Source organism: Apaloderma vittatum, unplaced genomic scaffold (genome assembly GCF_000703405.1).
Source record: "Apaloderma vittatum isolate BGI_N311 unplaced genomic scaffold, ASM70340v1 scaffold2863, whole genome shotgun sequence".
Taxonomy (NCBI): domain Eukaryota; kingdom Metazoa; phylum Chordata; class Aves; order Trogoniformes; family Trogonidae; genus Apaloderma; species Apaloderma vittatum.
In genome coordinates this window covers 64,519-88,578 of record NW_009709615.1, presented here as the reverse complement: position 1 = coordinate 88,578, position 24,060 = coordinate 64,519, and the positions used below count along the sequence as shown (strand labels likewise).

Genomic DNA, 24,060 nt, shown 5'->3' with positions numbered 1-24,060 from the left:
TGAACCAGTCTGGGACAAAGAGCTGACTTGTGAGGAGGTCTGAGGTGCCACCTGGATATCTGAGGAGAGTCCATTTTACGTTATCCCAACTGGATTTGCATTTCCCTGCACTGCCGGGCGCACGATGGCAGTGAGGGCTGCACAAGCAGTCTAGGAAAAGCTGCGGTTCCCTTCTAGTTTTACAGTCTGCCGCACTATCCTTCTCTGATCAAGAAAAAGCATGTTTTGCAGTACAGTAAGTCATATTAGTCCATGTACAAAATAATGCACTTTGTGGCATTGTACAGACTTTTTGAAAGGCTCTATCTGCAACACAGAGCCGTTTCAGGGTTGGATATCTCTGTGAAAGCAAATAAAGTAATAATAATAGTATTAAATATAAGTCATAGCACCTTTGGCATTTTTGTCCAAATAGACTTCCACATACGACGTAGGGACATAGCCCTCCTCATCTTCGTTCCTTCGGATTCGTGTCCACCCATCGCCTTTGTCTTCTTCTATTACATAGAGCATTTCTCCTTCTGCTACAGAAATTGTTCCTTCATTCTGACCTGAAAGACACAGTAACACAGAGTTCAGGTTGTCCGGCACAGCGGGAACTGCAGAAGCAATGAGGGGTGCTCAGTCGAAGGCTGTTGATGCAACCTTCACTGCATCCCTAGCAGCAAGAACAAAAGCATCTGCTTCTGGTGACAATAGTGTGTACGCAAAGAACCAGACGAATGTGATCCTGACATTAGAGTTTTCATTCTTTTTCTTGCAGAATCCCTGAGTAACAGGAGAAAAATCACTGCCTTGGTGCCTCTTTACAAAATAAAACCACGCCAGAGCCTCACTTGTCCTTTTTTGCCTATTTAAGAACGAAGGTTTCTCACTTGTCCTTGGCATATAAACCACACAGAGCATTAAGTGAAACGAGAGTAAAGTTTGAGCTATACCTTCAAATGTATAGAGGGCTTTACATGTTCCTATGGTGGGTAGTGGTTCTTCATCATCAAATTCATCGTCAAAATCTGTTGAAGATACCTTCATCTCAGTCTCCTGGCTTTGCTCTTCTGTGTAACTGCCATCTGGGCTGCTCAAGAGAGGAAAATACACAGCAACTATAGCAACCAGTCTCCGGAGCAGAGAGAATGACTGGGTTACTAGACACTTAAGGCAAGGTGAGCAACTGTAGCTGGAGCAGCTCAGCAATTCCAAAGTATGCTCGGAACTGGCTGGAACTGCCAGCTGCTGTCACAAAGCAATGGGTAAATCCATTTATTTTTCCCATCGAAAGGGTAAGGAATGCACCTACCTCACTCACCTTCACAGCACCGAGGGTAGGGGCTATTATACACAAAAGTGACTCAACGCTGGGATTCCCTACATGCTAAAACCAGACACTTCACAGAGCGCCTGCTGTTAGTCTGGTTACAGAGTAAGCGTCTGAACACTCCAGAGCTACCGTTTTCCCGAGGAAGGAGCCAAGTTACCAGTCAGAAGAGCACAGCTCTGTACAGATACTGTACCTCTCCCGGTCCTGCGCGCAGCTGTTCACGGCTGAAGTGTTCTGGGCTTCGTACAGTCCGCTCTGCCGCCGGGCCTGCTCGCTCCGCGCGGGCAACCTGCCCTCCACCTCGGCCAGCCAGCCCTGCGGGGGGAGAGCAGCGTCACCCATCTCTTGCGCTTCGACTTGTACGGGCATCCAAGTTGCTTTTACTTTGCTGTGTCACAGCTGACATTCAGACAACGGAACTAAAGTCAGTTTGTGAGTAGATTTAAGAGTTCCCTTTGGGTTGCAGTTGTGACAGGGAATAAATTCTGTGCTTTAAGTGTGCATCACACCTATCAGCCTTGCCACAAAACACTTACTGAAAATTTGATTCTTTTTCGACACTGGGTGCTGAAAACCATGACCCAAGAGAAGCGGTTCACAGCTGCTGTTGGGAGATGCTGCTGCTTCAGTCACAATAAAGTCAAAAGACTTGTAGCAGTTTGCGCTAGCCTCAGTAACACCAGAAACACAGCAATCTCAGCGAGTGCTGAATTCAAGAAGACTAAAGCTGGGAAGAATGAAAAACGCAGCGATTTTCAAACGGAGGAGAAAAAAGATAGTAAAGCCAACAATGGTAAGAAACAACTAAAGTTAATAGGTTGTATCAATTTATGTACATAGTGTAACTTCCAGAGTGAAGTCTTTTCTCAGCCCGATAATCTCTCTCGTGTAATTATAACAGCATCATATTTTCCAAATACTCCTTAAGCTCTTGAGATTTTGCATCTCTAAGAAGCTTCCAGTCAATGGCAGACTACTCCTTAAAACATGCTTTGTCTGATGATTTCTGTATTGCTGCTAAAGACTACAAGTGGTGCTTTGCATTTACGTTTGCTCTGATTTGCCACAGACATCTGTAACATGATGCTTCAAATTATTTAGTTAATTAAATAAGCATCTGAACCTCCTGGGCAGTCCAGAGAGCACTTACCTCTTAGGCTCCATTTAGCACAATTTGCTTTCTGTGGCAAATGAAAGAGCAGGACTGTTGGCTGACAGTCACAAGAGATGGTGTGTATTTGCATTACACAAAGAGGCTCAAAGATCTCAATTAATGCAAGTGCTTAAAGAGCACTTACCCATACATAGTAAGAAAACACATCAATACATCTGGAAAAGCAATGAAGCATCTGCTTAGAACTAAGCATGTGCTCAGCTACTTTTTACTCTTCCCATACCTCAAATTTCTGAACTTCTAATCGTAATTTTTCAATGTTCTGTCCAAGTTCTGCTAATCTCTGGTCCACACTCGCTGCATCTCCCATCTGTGGGTTCTTGATATACACATCTTTCATTTTTGTTAAGGCATCTCTGAAAGACAGAAGAAAAAACAAAATATGTATGTGTTAGTGCAGCTGGGGCAAAACGTCCCTCTGTAAACAGGGGCAAATAAGAGGATCATAAATTGCCTTTTCTTTGCTTTGTGGTTCAAGCCTAACCTCTTACAAAGGTAACTGAGAATATCCACACAGGGGCTTCTGCCTGGATAGAACCAACCATTAAAAAGTACCAGTAAAATCACTTGCCAGAAGAGAATTAACTCTGTCAGAGACGGAAAAAAGAGAGCAATGCCTTTACCTACAATGTGACATGACAGAGAGACTGCGTACAAGGCAAACTCTTCAAGCTCCTACATCAAAAGGAGCGACTCACTCTACGGGCAGTAACAGGTTCTTCAGGCGAGCGAGGCCGGCAAGAGGATGATGGGCTACACAGGAGCTGGGCTGTGTTGGTGCAACCACACAACACGTTTAGACCAAAGGATTCAAGCTCCATGTTGCGCATTTGAAGAATCCTAGCAGAAAAACAACTGAATTCTTGGATAGTTTGCAAGGCAAAAGGAGGAATTTTGTATTGGCTTTTAGCCCAACATGTTCTTCTATTCAATATCTTTGCAATACCTACTTGCTAACCCTGGAGGTAAAAAGAATTTAGAATAAAATAATAAACTCACAACCTTTGCAACAAATCACAGCTTCAACTTTCTAGATGACTACCATCTCAGTTTATGGGGCACACACAAACAGTTTGCACCATTATTATCCATCAAGGGCTGAAACTCAGTTGAGAAACTGGGACAACGATGCGGGTGTATTAATAACACAAACGGAGGGCTCACCAGAAACTTTCACCCTGTCTGTTGCAGTGCCTTTGCAACCCAAATAACTCGCAAGACTTTTTAAGCAGTGTGAAATAAATGAAGCTAACTGCAGATGGCTTACATTCGTCACGGCGCAGCGACAGACGGACCTTAGGCTGCGTAACGCGACCCTCCATCCTCTTAGGTCATACAGCATTTCTCTAGACTCTTCCTGGGGGCTGTGTTTCGTATCAACCCAGATGCCAAGGGCCTAGGGTTTCAGAGATGTGAATTTTAAGCCCTGTTCCAACGGATGTGGTACCATAAGGCCAAGATTAACACACAAGCGCCCTGAGGAAAACCTGAGGAACTGGCGCTGGCAGCAGTTTGACTGGACTCAAGCTGAGGCTAAACTTACAGAAAAAAGTTAGCAGCACGATGATGAACATTTCGGAGCTTAGAGATGGGTGCACTAATGGGCCAGTTTCCTGTGTTACTGGCACAGCAATTCAGCTTTCCTCTAGGCATTAGTTGGGGGGAGAAAGGTTAATGCAAGTCCCACGACTCAAGTTAACGCTCTTTATATTTCAGAGTTTCCCACCAAACTCCCGACAATTGCAATCTTGTGCTTTGTGTGTACAGAAAATGGGAAAAAGTGTGGGTGGCGAGGAACTGGGACTGCTCTGTGGCTGAAGCCCTAAGGGACAATATTGCAAACATATGAGTCACAATTATTACTACTTTCTTAACTCTTACTTAACTGGTGGTGCTGCTTCCTCAATCGTACCCTATCTTTATTCAAAATAACCTCATCCTGCTCTGATTTCCAGAAGAATTTGAACATTGAGTTACCTCAGAATCAACACTGAGCAGAAAGGAAAATCTGTCTCTGTCAGAGACAAATGGAAGTTACCGCAGGAAAAAAAAACAAAACATAACAATGAGAAATCATATAACCACAGGCAGTTTTCCTTTCTTATTCATGATATAAAACAAAGAAGAAAGTTCAGGTTACGAGGCAAACTAAACAGTTTCTTCAAAGTAAGCTACCAGAAAACGGAGGCATATCTGTACAAATGCAAAGCAGTATTTAGAGACAGACTAATACTGGACAGGCTAAGTTTTGACATCACTCAGTGAAGATAAATTCTTTCTCTTACAAACAAAACACGCTGAATCTTTAATGCAACTGCAGAATGTGAATAAACACAGAACAACAAATACAGGCTGCCCAAATCAATAGAAAGAAACTGAAATAGCCCTACTCTTAACCAGAATGATAAATGCATCCACAAAAGCACAGGAGTCATTATCTTTCTGCTTCCGAGAAACATAAGCTACAGATCAGAGAGCCTTAAGATGCAATCAGCACTTGTACGATGTTATGCTGCCCAACAACAGTCGCTTTTGCTGGGATCTACCCGTGCCCATCACAGAGAAACAGCCGCTCTGCTCAGCACTGCGAGGTTTATGATCGCACCTTCAATGGAGGCTGTAGGGACATCCTGTTCTTTCCTAAAACACACCCTCAGCTCACTGCAAACTTAGCAAATCCAACAGTAACCTTTGAGTGGCTCATGATTAACGCTGTCTTGTGAAAGCCCAAGAAAGCAGCTCCACAAAGACTGAAAAACTGTCTCCAATTGCCACACTGTTACCACGCCCATCCTTATACTAGGATCTTCTCTTCACACGATTCCAAAAGCAGGAAGGTGGGAGAATGGAATAAACAGAATGCAGCTTTTGGCCCAGCTCCGCCCTGCATCAGCCACAACTAAATAACCGATTTCACAAGCGGAGCTGTGGACAGCCTCACATCTCTCGGGTGTTTTTAGCCATAGGTAAACCCTGGCGGTTCCTTTCTCAGAGAGTTAAACAACCCAGAACCTTGTTCTTACTTGTTCTTGCTTACATTTCAGCTGCTGGGTTTGGACTAGATGACCTTTTGAGGTCCCTTCCAACTCTTAACACTTTGCGATTCTGTTCTATATGAGACTACCTATTTCATTTTTCACTGGAGAGGTTTGATGTACCTTTGATCCATCTCCTTCTGAATGTCTCTGTTTAGTTCATCGACTTTTTGCTGAAGTTTCTTTCTTCTTTGCTCAGGTGGGAGATTGCTGAAGTCTTCTGGCCCTGCTCCCTGCACAGAGTAGAACAAAGGGAGGGAAAAATAAATAAATAAATAAATAAATAAAATCTGACCCTGAAAGAATTCTTCAGGATTGTATTTTGAAAACAGTTCACAAAAATCTGTGCAAAATCACAGTGGTCTGAAGCATTGCTATCATTTGTACTGTTACCAGTCCCTGAACGGTTAGAAATCTGGATGCCTTAGAAATAATCCCAGGACCACACCCTGCTTCCACATAACCATAATTATCATCAGATTTTACTTAACAGAGTTCCATTCTCATGGAAAGCTGATCTTTCCTGCCTCCCTCTACTCTGTTACAGACAGCATCCCCATAAAATCAGCTGTTTAGCTTCTACTCCTGTGTCACAGTCACATTTCGCATGCACACTACTAAGTGCTGGCTTGCTCTGCATAGTCCAAGTGTTGTTCCAATACAGTTAATTCATGTCAGGGCTCTCCTGAACACACTAGAGTAACAGAAGTCCTTCCTCTGTGATCCTGCAATTTAAAAACATGTTGCATGCTTTCCAGTATCCATACTCCTTATCAAAGTCTCTGAACATTTCCTCTCTCACTTATGGTAGCAGAAAAATTAAAGAGTTTTATCAAAGCTATAGATCAATCAATCTGAAATCATAACCAAAGAAAACATTTGAAGACCACAGTGGTTACCTTTGCGGGATTCTGCTTGAAAGCCCCTTTTCTGCCTTCAAACTGCTATGCCTCTTCTTGATTGCCTCAATTTGACACAGCAGATAGATGACACATAAAATACATCCACACTATTTTCTTCAAAGTACCACCTAATATTGTCTTGCGAGAAAGCAAGGGGGACGGTTTGGGTGGGCTATACTCAACACACATCAATATTGATTAGCTGCACCATAAAGGGATGAGGTACATAATCTCGAACTTGTATGGCTTTTTTCTTGTTTTGGTTTCTGCTCACTCCATGTCCCATTTCTAAAGGGGAATACTGGAAGTTTGGGTGAAAGAAGGGTAAAAACCCAAAGCCAGGTAACTAAATCCAGTGGCCCGTCAGCTTACTGAAAGCTTGTGAGCAGAGTTGCGACATTAGTCTTACTAAAACGCTTCTCCGAGGTGATTTAGCGGCCACTCTGCCTCAAAAGCTGCCCATCAGACCCTTTCAATTCCACCCTGAATGTGCTCCCAGACAATTCGCTACTTCCTCAGCAACTGCAGAACAAGCTGTTTAGGAAGAACTGGTGGGTGTCAGAGGGAGGGAGGACAACTAGAGGGAGGTCACCTCCTCCTCCGCTCTAGCCATTTCAAAATAACAGAACGGGCAAACCTAGCGAACTTGCTGCCATATTGATTTTCAGTAAAAGACAGCATATTCATCTATAGTTAAGCCTTCAGCATCTGTGTAATAATACACTTAAAATTCCATTTTATGAGACAATGCAAAGGCAAATTTAAGATAAATGAGGGAAACAGCTAAACCACATCGATTCTGAAACTTTAACCACATGAAGACCAAGCAGGGCTTACATTACCTGTTGTGCATGGTACAGGAAAGATCTATTCCAATGCCTTCTGTAATGATCATACTTTGCTTGATAGTAACTCCCACATCACAGCAGACCTGACCGTAATTCAGTATATTTCAAGGATAATCTACACAGTAAAGCCATATGTAGCTTTTTAAGTCAAAGCATCTGGAGGTAGCTTTGTAAATAAACAAGTACTTATGAGAAAGACTACCTAACATATTCTTCTCAATTCTAAGCACAAGAGAGGGATGCTTGAAAATATCCCCAGATACACATTCCAAGAATGCAACGGATGTAGTCGAACAAATCTGGAAAAGCACCATGGTTTTGATCCTTCACCTTTATCCAAAAGCCCTAAGCTGGGCTAGAAGTATTTGTTCACAATGCTTCAGACCAAAGCATCAGCGTTGCACAGAAATGCGTGCCTGAGAGAAGGAGGTGATCTCACTTGAACCTTATCCCATGCTTGGCAACTCCCCATTGTAACAGAAGCCACAGTTCCTCCTCTAAAAGAAAGAGTCAAGGAGCAATTTTTCCACATGCTGGGCACATTTCATGCTCTCAAGCAAAACCATACCTGGGCTCTCTCTCAAGTAGTGAACACTGCCTACATTTTTAGAAATGCTTCACCCGTGAGGTGCTGGTGGGGAAATCTGGGCTATTTGTGATGTGCTGTCATAGGACCAGCAGAGACAGTGCTCACTAGACTTCCTTGCATACAGGAACTGGGATTTAGGATGCAAATTGTCCCAATGACAAGGACCATGAAAAAAGGGACCATGTTAGGACGAGTTCCTGGGCTGAAGCTACATGTGGGAAGAGCACGAGGTTTATCAGGCCCAGTTTTGGCTCTTGCAAGGCTGGGATCCAAGAGGAAATTACAAACAAGCTGACTTCCTCCGCCTGAGGCACACCTGAGCCTCAGCCCTCTCTGCACATCTTTCTGATCCGTGCACTTCTTGGGGAAAGGCCAGGTCAGACAGCTCAGCCACGTAACACACCCAACTCTGTGACCAGGAAATCCCTGGTATAAAGTGTTGGGCTACCAGGACAGTGGCTTGGCAACAGCCAGAAGAACAGGGTTTGCAGGTAAGCTAGATGCTTCCATCACTCCTCAGACCTACCACAGGTCTTCAGTGAGAAGCAATATTGCTCATGGAGTCCAAGCAAGTCACTGTGTTGACAGAGCAGGACAGGACCTGAAACCTCCAGAGCTGCCGCGGGGAGCTCAACAGCCTCTGCTTTTCCTGCAAATAAGTTGCTCTGAACAGAACAGGCCCACAGTGATGTATCCAAGAACAACAGATGTGTAGGGTAAAGAGTACTTAAAGGCACTAACCAATGGGGAATTAGAAAACTTTCAAGCTAATGCAGTTAAGGTACTGCTGCAGACGCTGTGAAGCTCTCTGAAACTGCAGCGGTCAGTTGTGGCTCCTGCCTGCTGGCACGGAGCAGGTCAGCAAGCGAGTCGAATTCTCCTTGCGACTGGGCTCTCAAAGGGCAAAGGAATGGATACAAGCTCTCAGGAACGTATCGAGGTGTGGAGTATCTCGAACAATACAGTACCTTGTGTCTGAAGTTCAGCACGTAATTTGCTTTCCCAAACATGTTCACCCCTTCCCTTTCCAGCTCAGTAAGATATCTTACCGTCGTTCAAGAAACCTTCCCAGCTGCATCCAAGATAGAATTTAGGATTTATATACGTATATCTCTCCATTTGTAAATTCAAATCTGAGTTAACCTTGTTGGTTAAGGTTTATAGAATTTCAATTAATGCCATTATTAGTTATTCGGAAGGACTACATAGGGCTGTAAAATGTAGGTGATAGTGATGCAGATTTCCAGTAATACCTGGACGTGGAAAGCAAACTTTGCAGCTATGTTACAAAAAGACATGCATTTCTCTCTAGAAAAGGTCCAGCAAGCACAGAGACCTTTATTTTTTGTTTTCTTTAAAGCTTTCAATGTATACTTATACAGTAGTAGAATTACTCGATACCATTTTTCTACATTTTTATAGCCCTAGATTATAAAAGTGAAAACTAAACTACAATTAGAGTTATTTTTTTAGCAGCTTATTAGAAAGGCTGAATTCTGATCACCTCTATTAGACTCCAGACCTGTGTATTCAGAGTTATCTGATAAATATCAAAAAAAGCAAACACAAAGAAGAAACAAATTTAACAGTTAATTTCAGTGTCATGTCATACGTGGCACAGTGCACATTAAAACACACACAGAAAATTGTGATTAAAACACGGGACAGGCATGCCGTAAATGTGCTTACCAGCTTGAGAGAAAGCTTCATGTAAAAATTGGAGAGATACAGGGTGGGGGGAGAAAGAGAAAAAACAACAGTGCATCAGTAGGAGAGGAACTTTGTCAGACTGATGTTACAATAAAATGACACATAATCCCCTTGCTGTTGGAAGGCAAAATGGGTAACACTAACAGGTCTGTGCCAAAGTTCACAAGATGGACCAGCTCAGTCAGTCAGCTGCTGCTTCCTCGCCAGAAACCAAAAGGGAAAAGCGTTGTACCTCTTCCCAGGTGTGCTTTACTTAGCACTGCAGGTGAAAATCTGGCCCGGATTGCTTGGCTTGCAGCTGCTACAACAGCAGCAGCAATTTTTCACACTACAACAACATCTCTGACGTGGAAAAAAAAACCCTCAGAACTTGGAAAGGTCAAAAATGTGCTGAAATGCAGTCAGGAGGATCAGTCACTTTATGCAAGGGCTTAAAAGAAAAGGGGATAACACCGAGCCAAAAGGCTGTGGAGAGGTAAGGTACAGCACTTGGCCTCCAGCAGCAAAAAGCACGGTGGGATCTCTGGTGATCATTTCCCAGCTCTCAGGACTACATCCAAAGGACAGCATCCCTGAGGACTGCGTACGGCGCTGCCCGGGCAGTCACATAAAGTCGTTTCATGTTCCCGAACAATTCAAAACCAAATACTCAGTCTGAAACGTACTTTGGCCATACAGCCAGACAAGGTCAGGACCAAGGAGGAGGAAAAAAATCAAAAAAATCTGTTCTCCTTACACCAAATTGATTCTATGACCACAATAAGACATTATTCAAGGTCCCTTAAGCAAGGTATGCGATGTAACTCTGCAAAGGTTACCCCATTTCCTGGTGCAGAGCCCAAAACATTATCTTTAGTCCTACTTTCCCAGAGGAACTAAAAGGGAAGATATAAACCCGGGTTTTAACGGGACAATCAAAGCTGCACCATGCCCGTCCTGCCAGCCGAGCGGGCACAGCTGTGAAATGCTCAAACTATGCAACAAGCTTCCAAGTGCATAAATGTACATCCTTGGTGGTAAAGCCAGCTGAAACATGGAAGCTGGAAAATGCCTCTTGCTCAGGCAAGGAGCTGTCCTGTGAGACTTCCCAGTCGAGACTCCTCTGTGATTTTCCTACCTGTGGCTCCCGGGTAAGGTGCTCTCAAACACATGTTCCATTTTTAGCAGAAGCGCAGCTCTTTAGGATTGGATTTAAAATAAAAGTGGCTGCACGTCTATGATGTTTTTGACAGCATGATTTAAGAAATAAATGTTTTTCAAAAATAACAATTACCAGTAGTTACCAGAATTTGCACAGTAACACACACCAACCATTCAAGGCAAATACACGGCCTTGAGATAAAGAGTGAAATATTCCATTTGAACCGAGAACACAGCAGTTACACTCCCCTCTGAAGTTCAGCCCATTAGGAAGTAAACACATGATAATAATCACAGTGCAAGGAAGAAATTCACTCTCTCAGCTAAGAGGCCATTAAAAATAAAAAAAGCAAACAAAGGCAATCCATTTGAGAGAATAATCATACAGGAAGGAGAACGAATGAGCTAAAATATGCTGCTGAGGAAATTCAGCGTAGGCAGCTTTTGTTTGCATAATTTCTTTAGCACTCCTGTGAACTTTCGCATAGACATGATCAGCACAAATTGAGATCCTTGTACGTATATACAGACAAGACTCATGATGCAGAATAAATATTTACCTATGAAGCACTCTATAAAAGGCACAAATGTAAGCTACATGCGCTAGTTTCTAAACACTACTCACTCTAAAGGCACTACACTACTGCAAAGAATCATCTGCATCAAGGCTATTCTTTTGCTGTAAATTCAGCAAATTTGAAAAGGATTATAGACACTGTATGCCGAATTCTTATGCTGTTAAGTATAACAAAAATAGAGAACTTATTAATAGCATTTCCAAATAGTACATCAGGGATTGTTACAACCAGTACAAATAAAGCAGATCATAGACTGGAAACAACGAAATGCTGAAATAAATCATGTTCAGTTTTCCATTTCTGAAAAGTATTTGTAATTTTTCAGGAGGCAATTCAGTTTCTATAAACAAATGAAAGTAGACTGAAAATAAATCTGCATTAAACACTAAGTAACTACTTTTGTCCATTCTATTGGGTTTTCACAGCTAGAAACTTGTTCACAGCTCCTGGAAGAAGAACAGGGGCATTTCTCCCCCAGATGATCAAATAAATTAAATTTCCTTAAAATGTGCACATCTGTTTCAAGCTGTCAAGGTAAAACAAGTCTAGCTTGGTCTTGCAGGGAAAAAATGAAGAGCTTAAGAGCCACAAGCTTCAATAACACATGAGAGAGCATGAAAGCCAGCAAGTCCATGTGTTATTGGACAGTCACGGCCACTAACCTCACTTACAGAAAACGGGGTTGAAATAATTCACTGGATTTCCATACAACCAAGAGACAATTTTCTTTATTTAGTGGTCCTGTAACAAACCCTCCCATACTCTGCTTTACCCAATATCAGATTTAGAGGTCACATATCTTTATTCCATGAACTATCGTCATTGCAGAGAGTTCAGGGAAGCGTCAGAAAGCTCCACAGAGTGCTCCCCAACCGAGGCACAGAGCGTGTCACTGCGCTGCTGTAAATCAGGGCTCGGCTCGTGATGCTCAAGACTGAATTCATAAAATAATTTAGAACAAATGCATGGAACCTGTTTGTAGTACTTACTCTGAAATTCACAGGCCCAGCTACTTTAAATTGTGCCAATTAAAGTACTTAAATTGTGCCAATTTCAGCATTTCCAGGACTAGCAGACATATCTTTCCTTCACACACCACCAGAAGCTGCAGCTTGCCTGCCCCTCAATTTTCCTTTTATTTTTTTACAAAGCACATTCCCACAGCACACTCCATCCGGGCGTTGTAAGTGGGGTTAGCGACTGTGTAGCAACGGTATGGGCTGATCACACCATACACGGACTTACAACATATTCCCTAGCCTCAACGGCACACGTGGGTGTCCCTAAAGTCCTCTTCATGAGTTCTTTGTGAATATACAAAGACTGTGTCTGCTGGTGAGTCAGCAAGAGAAAACACATCCGTTACAGTGGAGACGAGCACAGCACCTCTGTGTTTACTGCTTCTACAGCAAAAGCCAGCTCAGCGTTTAACTCGCCTTCGAGTGCAAAGTGGAAGCTTCCTAGAAACTAGGCGAATGTTAAGAGAGCATTCTCACACAAATCAGAAAGGATCACATTTTTAAAAGCGAGCTTAAAGACGCACGGTCAGAAGGTACCTCTCTGGGCTAGAATAAACCATGGCTTTAACCACCCCACCCGCCAAAATGTTCTGGTCTTGGCATAGATTGATTTATACACTTACATCAGAACAATGAGTATTGCAAGGGGCAGGGAGCAGAGCAGGTACGAGGAGGGGTGGTTTGGGTTTGTTTGCTGTTCCTGCGTGCTCGCAGAACAACAAAGCACTGATCATCCCCCAGGCAGACCGAGAGCTCAGTGGCAAGGGAGACAACTCCACAGAGGCAAGACGGGATGCGAGGGAAAAACATGAACTGGTGCAATGGAAATCACGTTGTAATGAAGTCAACAACTTCCACTAAAAAGGAAACCACAAAAGTCCCTCCATGTGCCTTCTGCAACTGTCCGGTGGGTGGAACTTGGGTAAGGACAGCACTATCTGCGTCCCAGCTCCCTGACCCACCCTCTCTGCTTAATCACTACCCAGTCTCCGAGGTAAGAGGAAAAAGGCAAGTCCATGTAACAGCACACAAAGTAATTCAAAGGCGTAAGTTCTACCCCTGGATTTTGTTAGTTCAGAAATATTGCTCTTTAAATAAAGGTGCTGATGTTACTGTTGCTATAGCAATAAAACAAAAGAGCACAAAATTAATATCAACTAGCAGAATACCAAGTTTTCTTTGTCCTCAAAATGGAATTAGAAAAAGCAGAGCAAGCATAAATGAAATTATGACTTATGTAAGTGGTTCCTCATTTTTTTTGTACTCTTCTGGCTTTAACTTCCCTAAAGACACGGAGTTGATTTCAAGCGTTGTACCACTTTCATGCTGCCTTTTTAAAGAGTTATTAGAAACAGCCTTTAAAAACTGTGTAAGAGAGACTTTTTTCCCCTCCTTTTCTAGGTCTGATGCACGGTAAGTGCTGTGACAGTTTTATGGTATTCTCTATAATGGAGATTTCTGCTGTTGGGGTTAGAAGAAACTTTGAGGAAAACACAAGAATGTGTTAGAAAACCAACAATCAGCATCTATTTTGTAAAAGCTTTTTTTTTTAACAGACTAGGATTTCATATTGGCAGTGACCACTGACACTGGCATTGGTGCCTCTACGTTAACCTTGCATCTGTTGTAAATTGTTCAGGCATCTGCTTCCTTTCATGGAAACAAGATTCATTGGATTTTTTTTTTTACGTTTGGAAGCCAAATTAAATCCAGACTGGGCAAAGGACATATCATTACTAATTATATAATTAATTTTAACAGTCACCAGTGACTTTTCCACTTTAGTTTCATACTTTCTCTCTCCAAATGCAATACAAGATGCTAACCCAAAACTTTCTAAGGAAATTACTAAACCATGCTGCCTCTCCAGACACATTCTGATATCAAAGATTTCATGGAGGAATTGCATGGGAATCCATTCACTCCCTTACGTTTCAAGGATCAGTTACAATGTGCCGTTAGTTCTGCTGGTGGTATTTATCCTGTTAAGGTCTTACTATCTACTGGACTTTTTCACATTAAGTAGTTCTTTTTCAAGCACTTCTTCCTTAAGCCAGTGCAAAAGGAGTGTGATCATCTAATTTCCTCTGAAATAAATTATTTTGGCTTTTGTAGGAGTTCACAGCTCAGCTTATCAACAAAGCCAGGAAAGCCTCATTGAACAATTTGGTTGAATACTCCAAAATAATACTTCAAGTCCCTTGTGGTCACCTCTACTGCAAGGTGTCTGGCAGGAGTGGAATTTTGCCTCTGAACAAAATCAGCAGTGCGGAGAAAATGTTCAGAGCAAATGAATTTATTCAGTGTCCAAAGCCAAAACGCCATCACGTTGTGCTGTCCTGTTGGCTCCCTGCACGACCTTTCCAAACACTGCTTCCCTGATGGACTTCTCTACAGATCAAATGTTCTTCTGTGTGGGGCAGAGTCTCTCTCTACATCCTTCTAATTTCTTTTCATAAGTCAGTATTCGTAACATTACTGCCCGTGTTCCTGAGCAAAACTCAAATGCTTTTGGATTTGACAGGGAGATGGAAAATAATGGAGAAAACGAAATCTGAATAAACAATATCATAGGAGCAGAAATAACAGCATTGTCTAGCTGTACTGAATACAAAGCGGGTCATACAAACCCCATCAGCCAAAACAAATGCCAACCACTCATTTTTCATCTAATAAATTAACAAGATGGGGGGGGGGGGGTTCTTGCTTTATTTTTTGCTGGGTTAAGATTTTATTTTTGAAGGTCATATGGCCCTTTCACGATGTTTTAGTCTGACCATTTGTATAACACGGATCATCGAGGACCTCTGAAATGTGAACTTGACAAGTTCTCGATGAGATGGAGCAAGCTGCGAGGGCTTTGCAGCCTCTCCCTATTCCTAGATGAAGCAAGCGGCCTGAATTCGTCCCTTGGGGAAAAAAAAACGTAAAGAAGAGACTATGATCTGAACACTGGCCTCCAACTCTGTGAGTGAGTCAGGCAGGAAAAGTGTTTGCATGCAAACATCCTGGTAGCTAACAGGGGAAGGAAATGAAATAGAGAGAGAACACAGCAAAAGGTTTAAATGAGGATTTAGCAACAACCTTTCCTTGCACATTTTAATGAGGGTGTCAGCAGAAATTTGAGGGATTCCAGAGGAGACTACAGGAAATTGTTTTTATTTCACCTCTAACACAAACAGCTTAAAATCAACATGGTAGGTAGAATTTGTAAGATTCACTTGGATTTCTCAGATAGTTAGTACATAAAATAATGGACTTCCTTCAGGAAGTGTTAAAAGCAATTAGTCATAATCACATATTTGGCCAAATATTCACTAAATAAGAAATTGTACACTTGAAATACAAACTTGACAAGTGCCCAGGGAACTGCAAACTCCTATTTTTTAAAATCAAGGTAGAAATACTCAGCACTATTTTCAACATTGAGCCTCACGACTGGCGCTATGGGAGCGCTACATCGCAACACGGACCCTCACCTTCAGCCCTGCCTCACTTCCCAAAGCATCCCAGTGCTACGTGGTGGCAGGAGGTTCTTAGCTGCATGAGGAGGACTGCCAGGTGCCCACCCGCCACCACGACAGCCAGCTCCTACCCAGCCCATCCTCTCGCTCTGCTGCTGCAGAAGCGGAACTGAAAGGCGGCGTTTCCCCCTACAAAACCACTGAGAAAAGCTGCTCCGAGCCAAAGTTCAGCTGAGGGAAGGAGGTACATTTACAGAACCTTCCCCTTGGACAACTCAGAAACTTCCCGCTTCCCACACGATGAGATTTTCTGGCTTCTGAATATTCAATTAAATGGCAATTCCCTAACAAAGAACTGAAAACCACTCTGCGTAAAACATCTTTTTTTCAAATGTGCCGTCTGCAACCAAACGAGACAAAATATTGTTTACAAGGCTGTTCTCAGTTCTGTGTAACTAACCACTGAAGTTCCCCACTGAAATCATCTCTACTTTTATACGACTCCAGCCCTCAGTCCTAAATGTCAGTGCAGTCCCTGGAGCAGAATTTGGGCTTTTTAAAGTAGTCACTTCCTTGCTGTTATAGGCTTCTCTAAAAAACATTTTAAACTACTGAACACTTGTGTCTCCTTCCTGTAATTTTTATAAGAGGAAATAATTCTAAGGACCTTAACCTAGGAGCCAAAGCCAGCTATGCCAGCAATTTTTCAGCAAGCTTCTTTTTACCTGAAAAAGGGAAGAAATTATCTCGGGGACCTGTCATTTCACTTGCTGCTTATGAAGATGACCAACAAGAGCATTTTATTCAACACAACCCCTTCAACACCAGTTTACCAACACAGCCACAGCTGGGGTCAGCAACAGGAATAGAGCAGCTGACCTGGGGAAACTCAGGCCACATTTCCTACCCGTATCGGCAGCAAAGGAGACAGGGTCACTGACCTTAAAACTGTGGTGACGTGTCACAAAATGTTGATCCAGTTTGATCAAGACCCAGGTGAATTCCCAAGGTCAGCCACAGAAGCTTTCAGCTTCTTAGCACCATAAAATGCATAAACCAGCATCAAATGCACGGCGCTTTGGCTGCCGGCACGACAAAAACCCCCAAACCCTAATCTCAGAGAGCCTCTCACCCATGTTTTGGATCTTGTGTACTAGACTAATAAAAGCTTAGAATAGAATTTTGCACCATGTGCATCACAGCACTGAGAAGTGGGAGTCAGGTCAGAAATCAACAAGGTCTGTGGACCTAATGGGAATTATTATTTAATGGCTGGACTTGATGACCTTAAAGGTCTTTTACAACCGCAGAGATTCTATTTAGAGGCAACTGTAACTGAGGCAGCTTCAGAGAACACTAAATTCAGTGCCCCCCAGTCTCCAACATGTGGCAGCCCTGATACAAAGCCCACATGTACTAGATAAACAACTTTATTACCACCTAGAATCAGTTCATCTTTCACATCTCACCTGTTCTCTTAAGCCTCAGCCTTACTAAGCCAGCTAACACTGTGCCTGAAGGCATGAACTGGGGCTGAGTCTCTGGAACAGAGGCTGCACACAGGAGCACACTTGGGCATAAAATACAGGGAAGGCGTCTTCACCCTGCTACAAGTGTCAGATCATTTCAGCGAAATGCCTGAACTTTACCCAACTGAAATGAGAAGGATTATTTTCTAGAATCCCTCTTAATTTACTCTCCTCCTCCTGATACAAACATTGAACTGAATCCACCCTGCAGAGAAGAAAACTTCTCACAAGAAAACATCTACACAACTTGCAGCATCAGGATCAGAGCAAACCCCTGCTCCTCCAAACCTACTCTGCCAACGACACAGGGCTACTAAATTAATAACTTTCACTTCTACATGAGTATTAATGTTTAGCTCTTCCTTCCCTACTTTGGACAATCCCTCCTCCCCAGAAGAGGTGAATGGGTAATTTCCACCAGCAGCTGTACTTTTTGTGGTTCCATTGTGGTGTTCTTGACTACAAATGGTTTTATAGGTTGGGATCCCTTGGATTTGTCTGCATGTTATGATAAAACACAATGGGTTCATTCACAAACAAAACAAGTTTTTACATAACAGAACGTGCAATAAAAGCGCAAGAAAGGAAGAAAAGAGAAAGAAAGAGAAAGAGAGAGGTATCCAGAGGAGAACTTACCCCGCGCTTTAGGCTCCTGAAGCAGTGGATTTTGGGTTTGGAGGTCATGAACTCGTTGAAGCGATGGGAGAGGGGTTCCTTTTGCTGCTTGGGAGACTGGGGGCCGTTGGGAACAGCAGAGGGTGAGGCAGAGGCAGGGGGAGGAGGAGGGGGCTGATGGGGGGATGTTAAAAGGGACATAAGCTACGTATAAGAGATGGAGAAGTGACAGAATAAAAACCAAAATAAAAAGATAAAACACAAAACAAAAATAAGCATCAAAACCGATATTTGAAATCCAGAGAAAAAAACCAATTAAATAATTAAATATTAAAGGCCATGGTTCAAAAGAGGGGGGGAAAGCAGTATTTAAGAGTTGTGTTAAACGAAGAATGGGATAAATGGAAGTTTTAGTAAGTGAAGTGATGCAACAGAAGAGCAATGCAAAAGTATTTTGACAGGAAGCTCATGCAGACTCTTCCATGCAGTGCTATCCCCATAAAATTGCCCTGTTCTGCTCTGTGGACAGCTCGGAATAATGCATATGGATAGAGCTTTCAAATACCTGAATTTAAATGGATCAGATAAGGAAGGTACCTTAGTGCCCAGTAGCGTTTCTATTATCTGGAAAACAACAAACCACATTCCTTCCTGCTTTCAAATCATACCTCGGTAACGTGCATCACACTTCACTTGTACAAATTATGCTACGAATTTGCTCAGGAGTTATCGTCCTGGATTTTGTTTCTGGCTACACTGATGTAAGCACCAGACAGCCGAGTTCTCTCTTACACCAGTGCAACAGGCATGGCCCCTTTTTAAAAGGTAGATTTTTTTTTTGGTTCTGTAATTAGAAGTGGTTTGGTAAAGGCTCAGATCATGGGCGAGATCAAAACGATGAAGCTACTCTGGGCTTCCATCAGTGTTACTGAAAACCAGTTCAGTCCAGTCACCCTGACACATTCTGGTAACCCTGGATACACGCTGCCATGCACGATGGTGTAAAATATGACAGTGAAATGAAAAAGGTTTAATGGATACATAAGTTAATATGGTCTTCTAAGAAGTCAACTGCTCAGTTAGTTATGCTCCATTAGTTGTGCTTAAGAAGAATGAATCGCAGTGATTCCTTGTTCCCAGCCACTCAAATGATGAACCCAGTGCACAGACTGAAAAGATAACGCAAATGAAAAGCCAAGGAGAGTTTTAGAAGTGTCAAAACAGTAACGCCACGTTAAAGCTTCCCCAGGTTACAATGTTAGTTTGCACACATGGCACTAGGTAAGTGGTACACAATTCCTTCTCTGAGTTAGGAACAGAAATGGACCATGGCAGAGACGTAACAACTAAGGTTAAATTAATACAAAAACTGCAACATAATTAAAGAAAATACACAAGAAAAAAAAATTTAAAGATATAAAGAAACTTAAGTAATCAAAGGCTACAACAAAACACCATATTAAGACATCAGTTATTAACTTCCCATATCTAAAATTCTCTTTTAAAAAAATTGTAATTGCCAGGATTGCTAGACAAGACAGAGGTTACTGACTATACATGTACTAGCACCAAGCTCAAGTTTGCAAGTCAGTACCTTATTTTTCTTGATGAATGGCCATAACTTGCCCTTGGATTTGCCACCAAACTTCGGCTCGGACCTCCCATCCGCCCTGGAGTTGGAAAGGCTGGTTTCTGAGACGGTTCGCTTCATCGGCTGCGTGAAATCCTCAAATTCGATATCTCCTGGAGGCTCGAACCCCGATTTAAAGGCTTCTATTACCATCTGCGAGTCCTGGAACAGGACAGATCCAGTACAGTGTAAACATCTCGGGTGAGGGCTGGCACCAAGTCAGTGGCACAGAGCAGCAGCACATCTACCTGACTTCTCCATGAGAAAGCTTTCTGTGTCACACTGCTCTGACAATTATCTTCTAAGATCATTAGAGAAACTGTGCCACGGCACACAGATATCTTATTAGCCTCTGGAGAGGGGCACCACCACTCTTCAGATAAAAAAAACCCCCGAACTTGTTGCTTTGAAGGTATTTCACAGATTCTGCTCATGGCCGCAGGTAAAATACTGCTCCTGAGAAATCTGGTGGGATATAAACATATCCAGAGGCCAGGCTCAACTGAGGAAAACACAACTATAGGAAAAGCTTTACAAAAGTCTTCATGGAATTGTGAAGAAAATTAAGGTTTAAGATCTTCAAACTATCAGGTGCACCGTGAAACTCCTACACAATTTTTAGGGAGGTGGAACAACACTTTCCATTATCTCATTCCAATCTGACATTAAAACTCCCCAAGATCTAAACATTTGAAGAGATTTTTAATAATAGCCATGAAAGCAAGATGAAGAAGCAAGAGAGAAGAGACTGCAAACTCACACAAGGTTACATTAAATCCTCTACTGGTATTTTATCCTATGCACAGAGTTTTTAATTTTCTCCTCTCAGTTTTACAGTGTTCTTTCCATCTAGTCAAAACATCCTTCCCCTACAATGGAGCTAAAAATAACCAGCGTGCTCCATATATTACAGAGATAATGTCATAACAGGAACTCCGAAGTTCATAACAAATTAATTTTATCTGCTGCTAGAGCCTTCTGAAGCAAGTTTTGCAAAGGTTCACCTGGCAGTCACTGCAGCTTATCCTTGCAACACGACCTGTGTCGTCCGAGTGGTTAGAAAGAGGGCATGAAAAAGCAGCATGTTTACAATTGCTTCAGAAACCCAGGGCTAACCAGTATTCCCAGACAAATCCAGACAGTTTCTGTGAGCAGGAATTCTATACACTTGGGTGAGGGCATAAAGCAAATTTAGTAACTAAGTCTGAAAGACCGGCCGTTTTGCTAGTGGGCATGAGGCAGAACTTTGTAATATTTAAGCTGTAGAGAATAGAGAAAGGATTAAATCTGTCCCATATGTCATTCTGGTTCTTAACGCTAGCCAATGAAATAGGAGCCCTGGAAGAAAAGTGATATTCCAGAATGCCGCTGGCACCCACAGAGGGAGGGGACACGGAGCTGGCCACGGAAGGGAAGCCTGTTAGCAGACTGCACTTCCACAGTTTCAAAGTCACTGTAGAAATCCATCCTTCCTTACGATTGTGCTACGCAATTTTCTTGCTAGAAATCACTGTGGTTCACTGATACCATAGGAACCACACGTTCACAGACCAATGTTTGTAAGAAATCTGCCTGAAGCTGAAAATTGATTAGCAAAAAGCTCTGCGATACCCACATGAAGTACAAAGTTCTGCTGCTTTTCTTTTGTTTTTCTTTTTAAACAGTAATACCTTACTATCAGCTGGTTATATGCTACTGACAGCAAAAAAAAAAGCTGCAGAACTTGCAGGTTCTTCCATCCTTTCAGCTCTAGTTGACACAGTTTGGTACACAAGGTAAATCACTAGAACTGGTGTTTGCTCAAATTTTTTTCTTTTTCTTTCTGACCAATACATGCTCTATATTACTTGCAGTTGTTCCATTTAAAGCCCTGGCTTTTGAACTGAATTTACTGCACAAAGAGCAGAGCTTTCATTTAACCTCTCACCTTCTTCAGTAACTCTGTGATAGCTGGGTAGAAAAAGTGAAAATAAAACCAAAGGATCCCAAGAGCTAAATAAGAACTTCAAATGCAGCACTGCCTTTTGTTGGTGTCATATTGCCTGACCTTACACATTTCAAGTTCAGTGATACTGTACTTTTGTTTATAATTACCAGATCCTGGAGATCTCCTCCCAGCTGGGAAACACATGTCTCTGTGGGCCCAGAGTTTCACACAAAGCTTTTCCTGCTCAGCAGGCTCTGGGTTTTGCTCACCATTGTACCAGCTATATTATCACCAGCTGTCCTTGCATTCAGCTTCCCTGGAATCTGACCTCATTTTCAAGCTCAAAAGAGAGGAGTGAAAAAGACAATCTTCAGCTTGAATCTTTCGAGGAAAAGGAGAAACTTTCCTGACGGTAGCCCGAGAGCCCAAACTTGCTGCTTGGAATGTTAAGAGGCGAGATGAGAAGGGTCTGCTGTAACACAGCAATTTCAAATTGCTGCTGTGTGCACCTACGGCCGTCCTTACGCAGTGGCAGGAGCGACAGAAGGGCAGGAACGAGCTTATTGCTCACCAGAATCAAGAAAGCTAGAAACTACTGTTCCAATAAAAAAGTCCTTGATGATATTTAAGAAAAAAGAACCTTTTACAGACATAACTGTTCTCCAGACAGAACATGCTAAATCCTTTCTAATTGTTCAGATGTAACAAATATGGTTAAACACACTGTCATAGTGTGGTATCTCCAGGACATCCCTCAGTCATCAGTGCTCAAAGTCACCATTTTCAGACGTCACACGTGCACAGGAGCCATCAATGTGATTTATCTGAGTGCAAGAGACTCACTTGAACATAAAATTCAGAGTGACTCAAGCACCTTGCTTAAGCTTTGGGTGCATTTTGCTAAGACCTCACTTGACAACTCAAGCAAAACATAGGCTTAGCTACGAATGTCCCTGACACGATTTCACCACACAGCACCAAAAGCCGAACCTCAGGAAGGGCACGTTGTTCTCACATGGGGCTCTCTGCCCAAAGGCGCCTTTCACCCACCCTGAAAGAATAATTTTCAGATTTCTTGGTTTCCTGTGCTGCTCTCTGTGAGGGCAATTACCACGCAGAAAGTAGTGGATTCATTTCAAAACTTCAGCCGCAGGCTTGGGCTGCCAAATTAATGGCAGTCTCCAGGCTCTGGGCACTGAACAGCTCAGAAAAGATTCCAGTGAAAGAGATGCGCGGGAAATTCAAACAGCCACCAAGACACATGCTGTTTGTATTTGAAGCACTAATGTGATCCATGAGAAGGGCTGAAAGAGTGAGCAGAGACTTCATTTCCAAAGGGAACATGTCATTCTGAAAACAAAATAGAAATCACATTTGCCCTTGATGATAACTGTACATCAGGAAGCTCAACCAACCTCTTTATCAGCCTTTTTATCAGGAAAGCTTCTTTTTATTCCCACAGTGATGTTCAGAAATCAAGATCCGTGGACCTCAAATCCACAAAGAAAAGTTGTAATTTCATCAGAGTTGCTCAAAGTAGTTTATGTAGCCAATACTTTAAACATGTGCATTTTTAAGACTAACTGGTATGAAGACATTTCTGCAACACCTGCTTTTCTGACTATTAGACATAGAAGCCATGTGAGTAAGAACTGGTGATTATTAGGTCTCTAGAATTATGCCCACCATCTTTTTTATTCTTTCCAGAAGTCTCTTTTTCAATTACAGTACTTCAAAGAGTAATTACCCTAGTAAAAGGAGAGGATATTCCTAAAGGAAAAAAAAATAATTGAGAAAGTAAAAAGTGTGGCCGTAGAAGCATTCCTGGGTGTTAAGTAGATTAGAGAAATAATCTGTGCACATTCTGCCTCAGACAAGGTACATTGGGACAAGAAGTTATTGAGTTTTACGACTACAAAATTCTTGTGCTGCAGCCTGGACCCAGGATTTACGTCTCCATTTAGAAGTGATCAATACTAAACATGACAATTGACGATCAAAAGAAAAAAAAGCAACACTTACATTCTTGTGATCAACCAATTCTGCAGCCTTCGTTATTTCATCCAAACACTTTCCAATGATAGGGATCACTTGGCGGTCAACTTCTGCAAACGTTTTCATGGATTCACCTATCCTCACGATTCTTCTTTCCTCCATCTCTTGTATTTTCTAGAACATTAACGTCACAGTTTCAACTCAGCATACATCAGCTGCTTTAAAATGTATGGCTTAAATGTATTTTTGAGAAATGAGGACAATTGTTCTCATGACGGCACCAAGTGATATTGTTCATTTAAACATCAAAATGCCATTCTGAAAGTAATCTGAGATTCTTTCAATTCAGTTCTAATGTTAAAAATGTCAATTTGTCAAAACTCCAGCTTTAGACTTTTGTAAGGATGACCCCTAAGGCTTTTAAGAGAATTTTTACAATAATGTTTCGTATTTCATGCACATATTCTGAAAGATCTTATTTTCATTCCACTGCAGAAGCAAACAAAAATCCTGATGTCTACCCTTCAACTTTTCCATAGAAGGCAATTTTTGGTTTAGAGGCAGTCCTGTACATCACAGATTGCTCA

General features: G+C 42.2%; 1 protein-coding gene across 1 annotated transcript in view; it reads right to left on the bottom strand.

The window, feature by feature from the left end:
• Positions 1-24,060, bottom strand: part of FNBP1 (formin binding protein 1) — a 67,293-nt gene that overhangs the window by 4,757 nt on the left and 38,476 nt on the right. Inside the window, exons 8-17 of the mRNA XM_009866981.1 lie at positions 23,501-23,647; positions 19,516-19,713; positions 17,943-18,125; positions 12,540-12,626; positions 9,556-9,570; positions 5,651-5,760; positions 2,716-2,848; positions 1,512-1,633; positions 939-1,075; positions 393-551 (exon numbers count right to left, since the gene is read on the bottom strand). Coding sequence (XP_009865283.1) covers positions 393-551; positions 939-1,075; positions 1,512-1,633; positions 2,716-2,848; positions 5,651-5,760; positions 9,556-9,570; positions 12,540-12,626; positions 17,943-18,125; positions 19,516-19,713; positions 23,501-23,647 — 1,291 coding nt within the window. The remainder of the gene's footprint in view (positions 1-392; positions 552-938; positions 1,076-1,511; positions 1,634-2,715; positions 2,849-5,650; positions 5,761-9,555; positions 9,571-12,539; positions 12,627-17,942; positions 18,126-19,515; positions 19,714-23,500; positions 23,648-24,060) is intronic.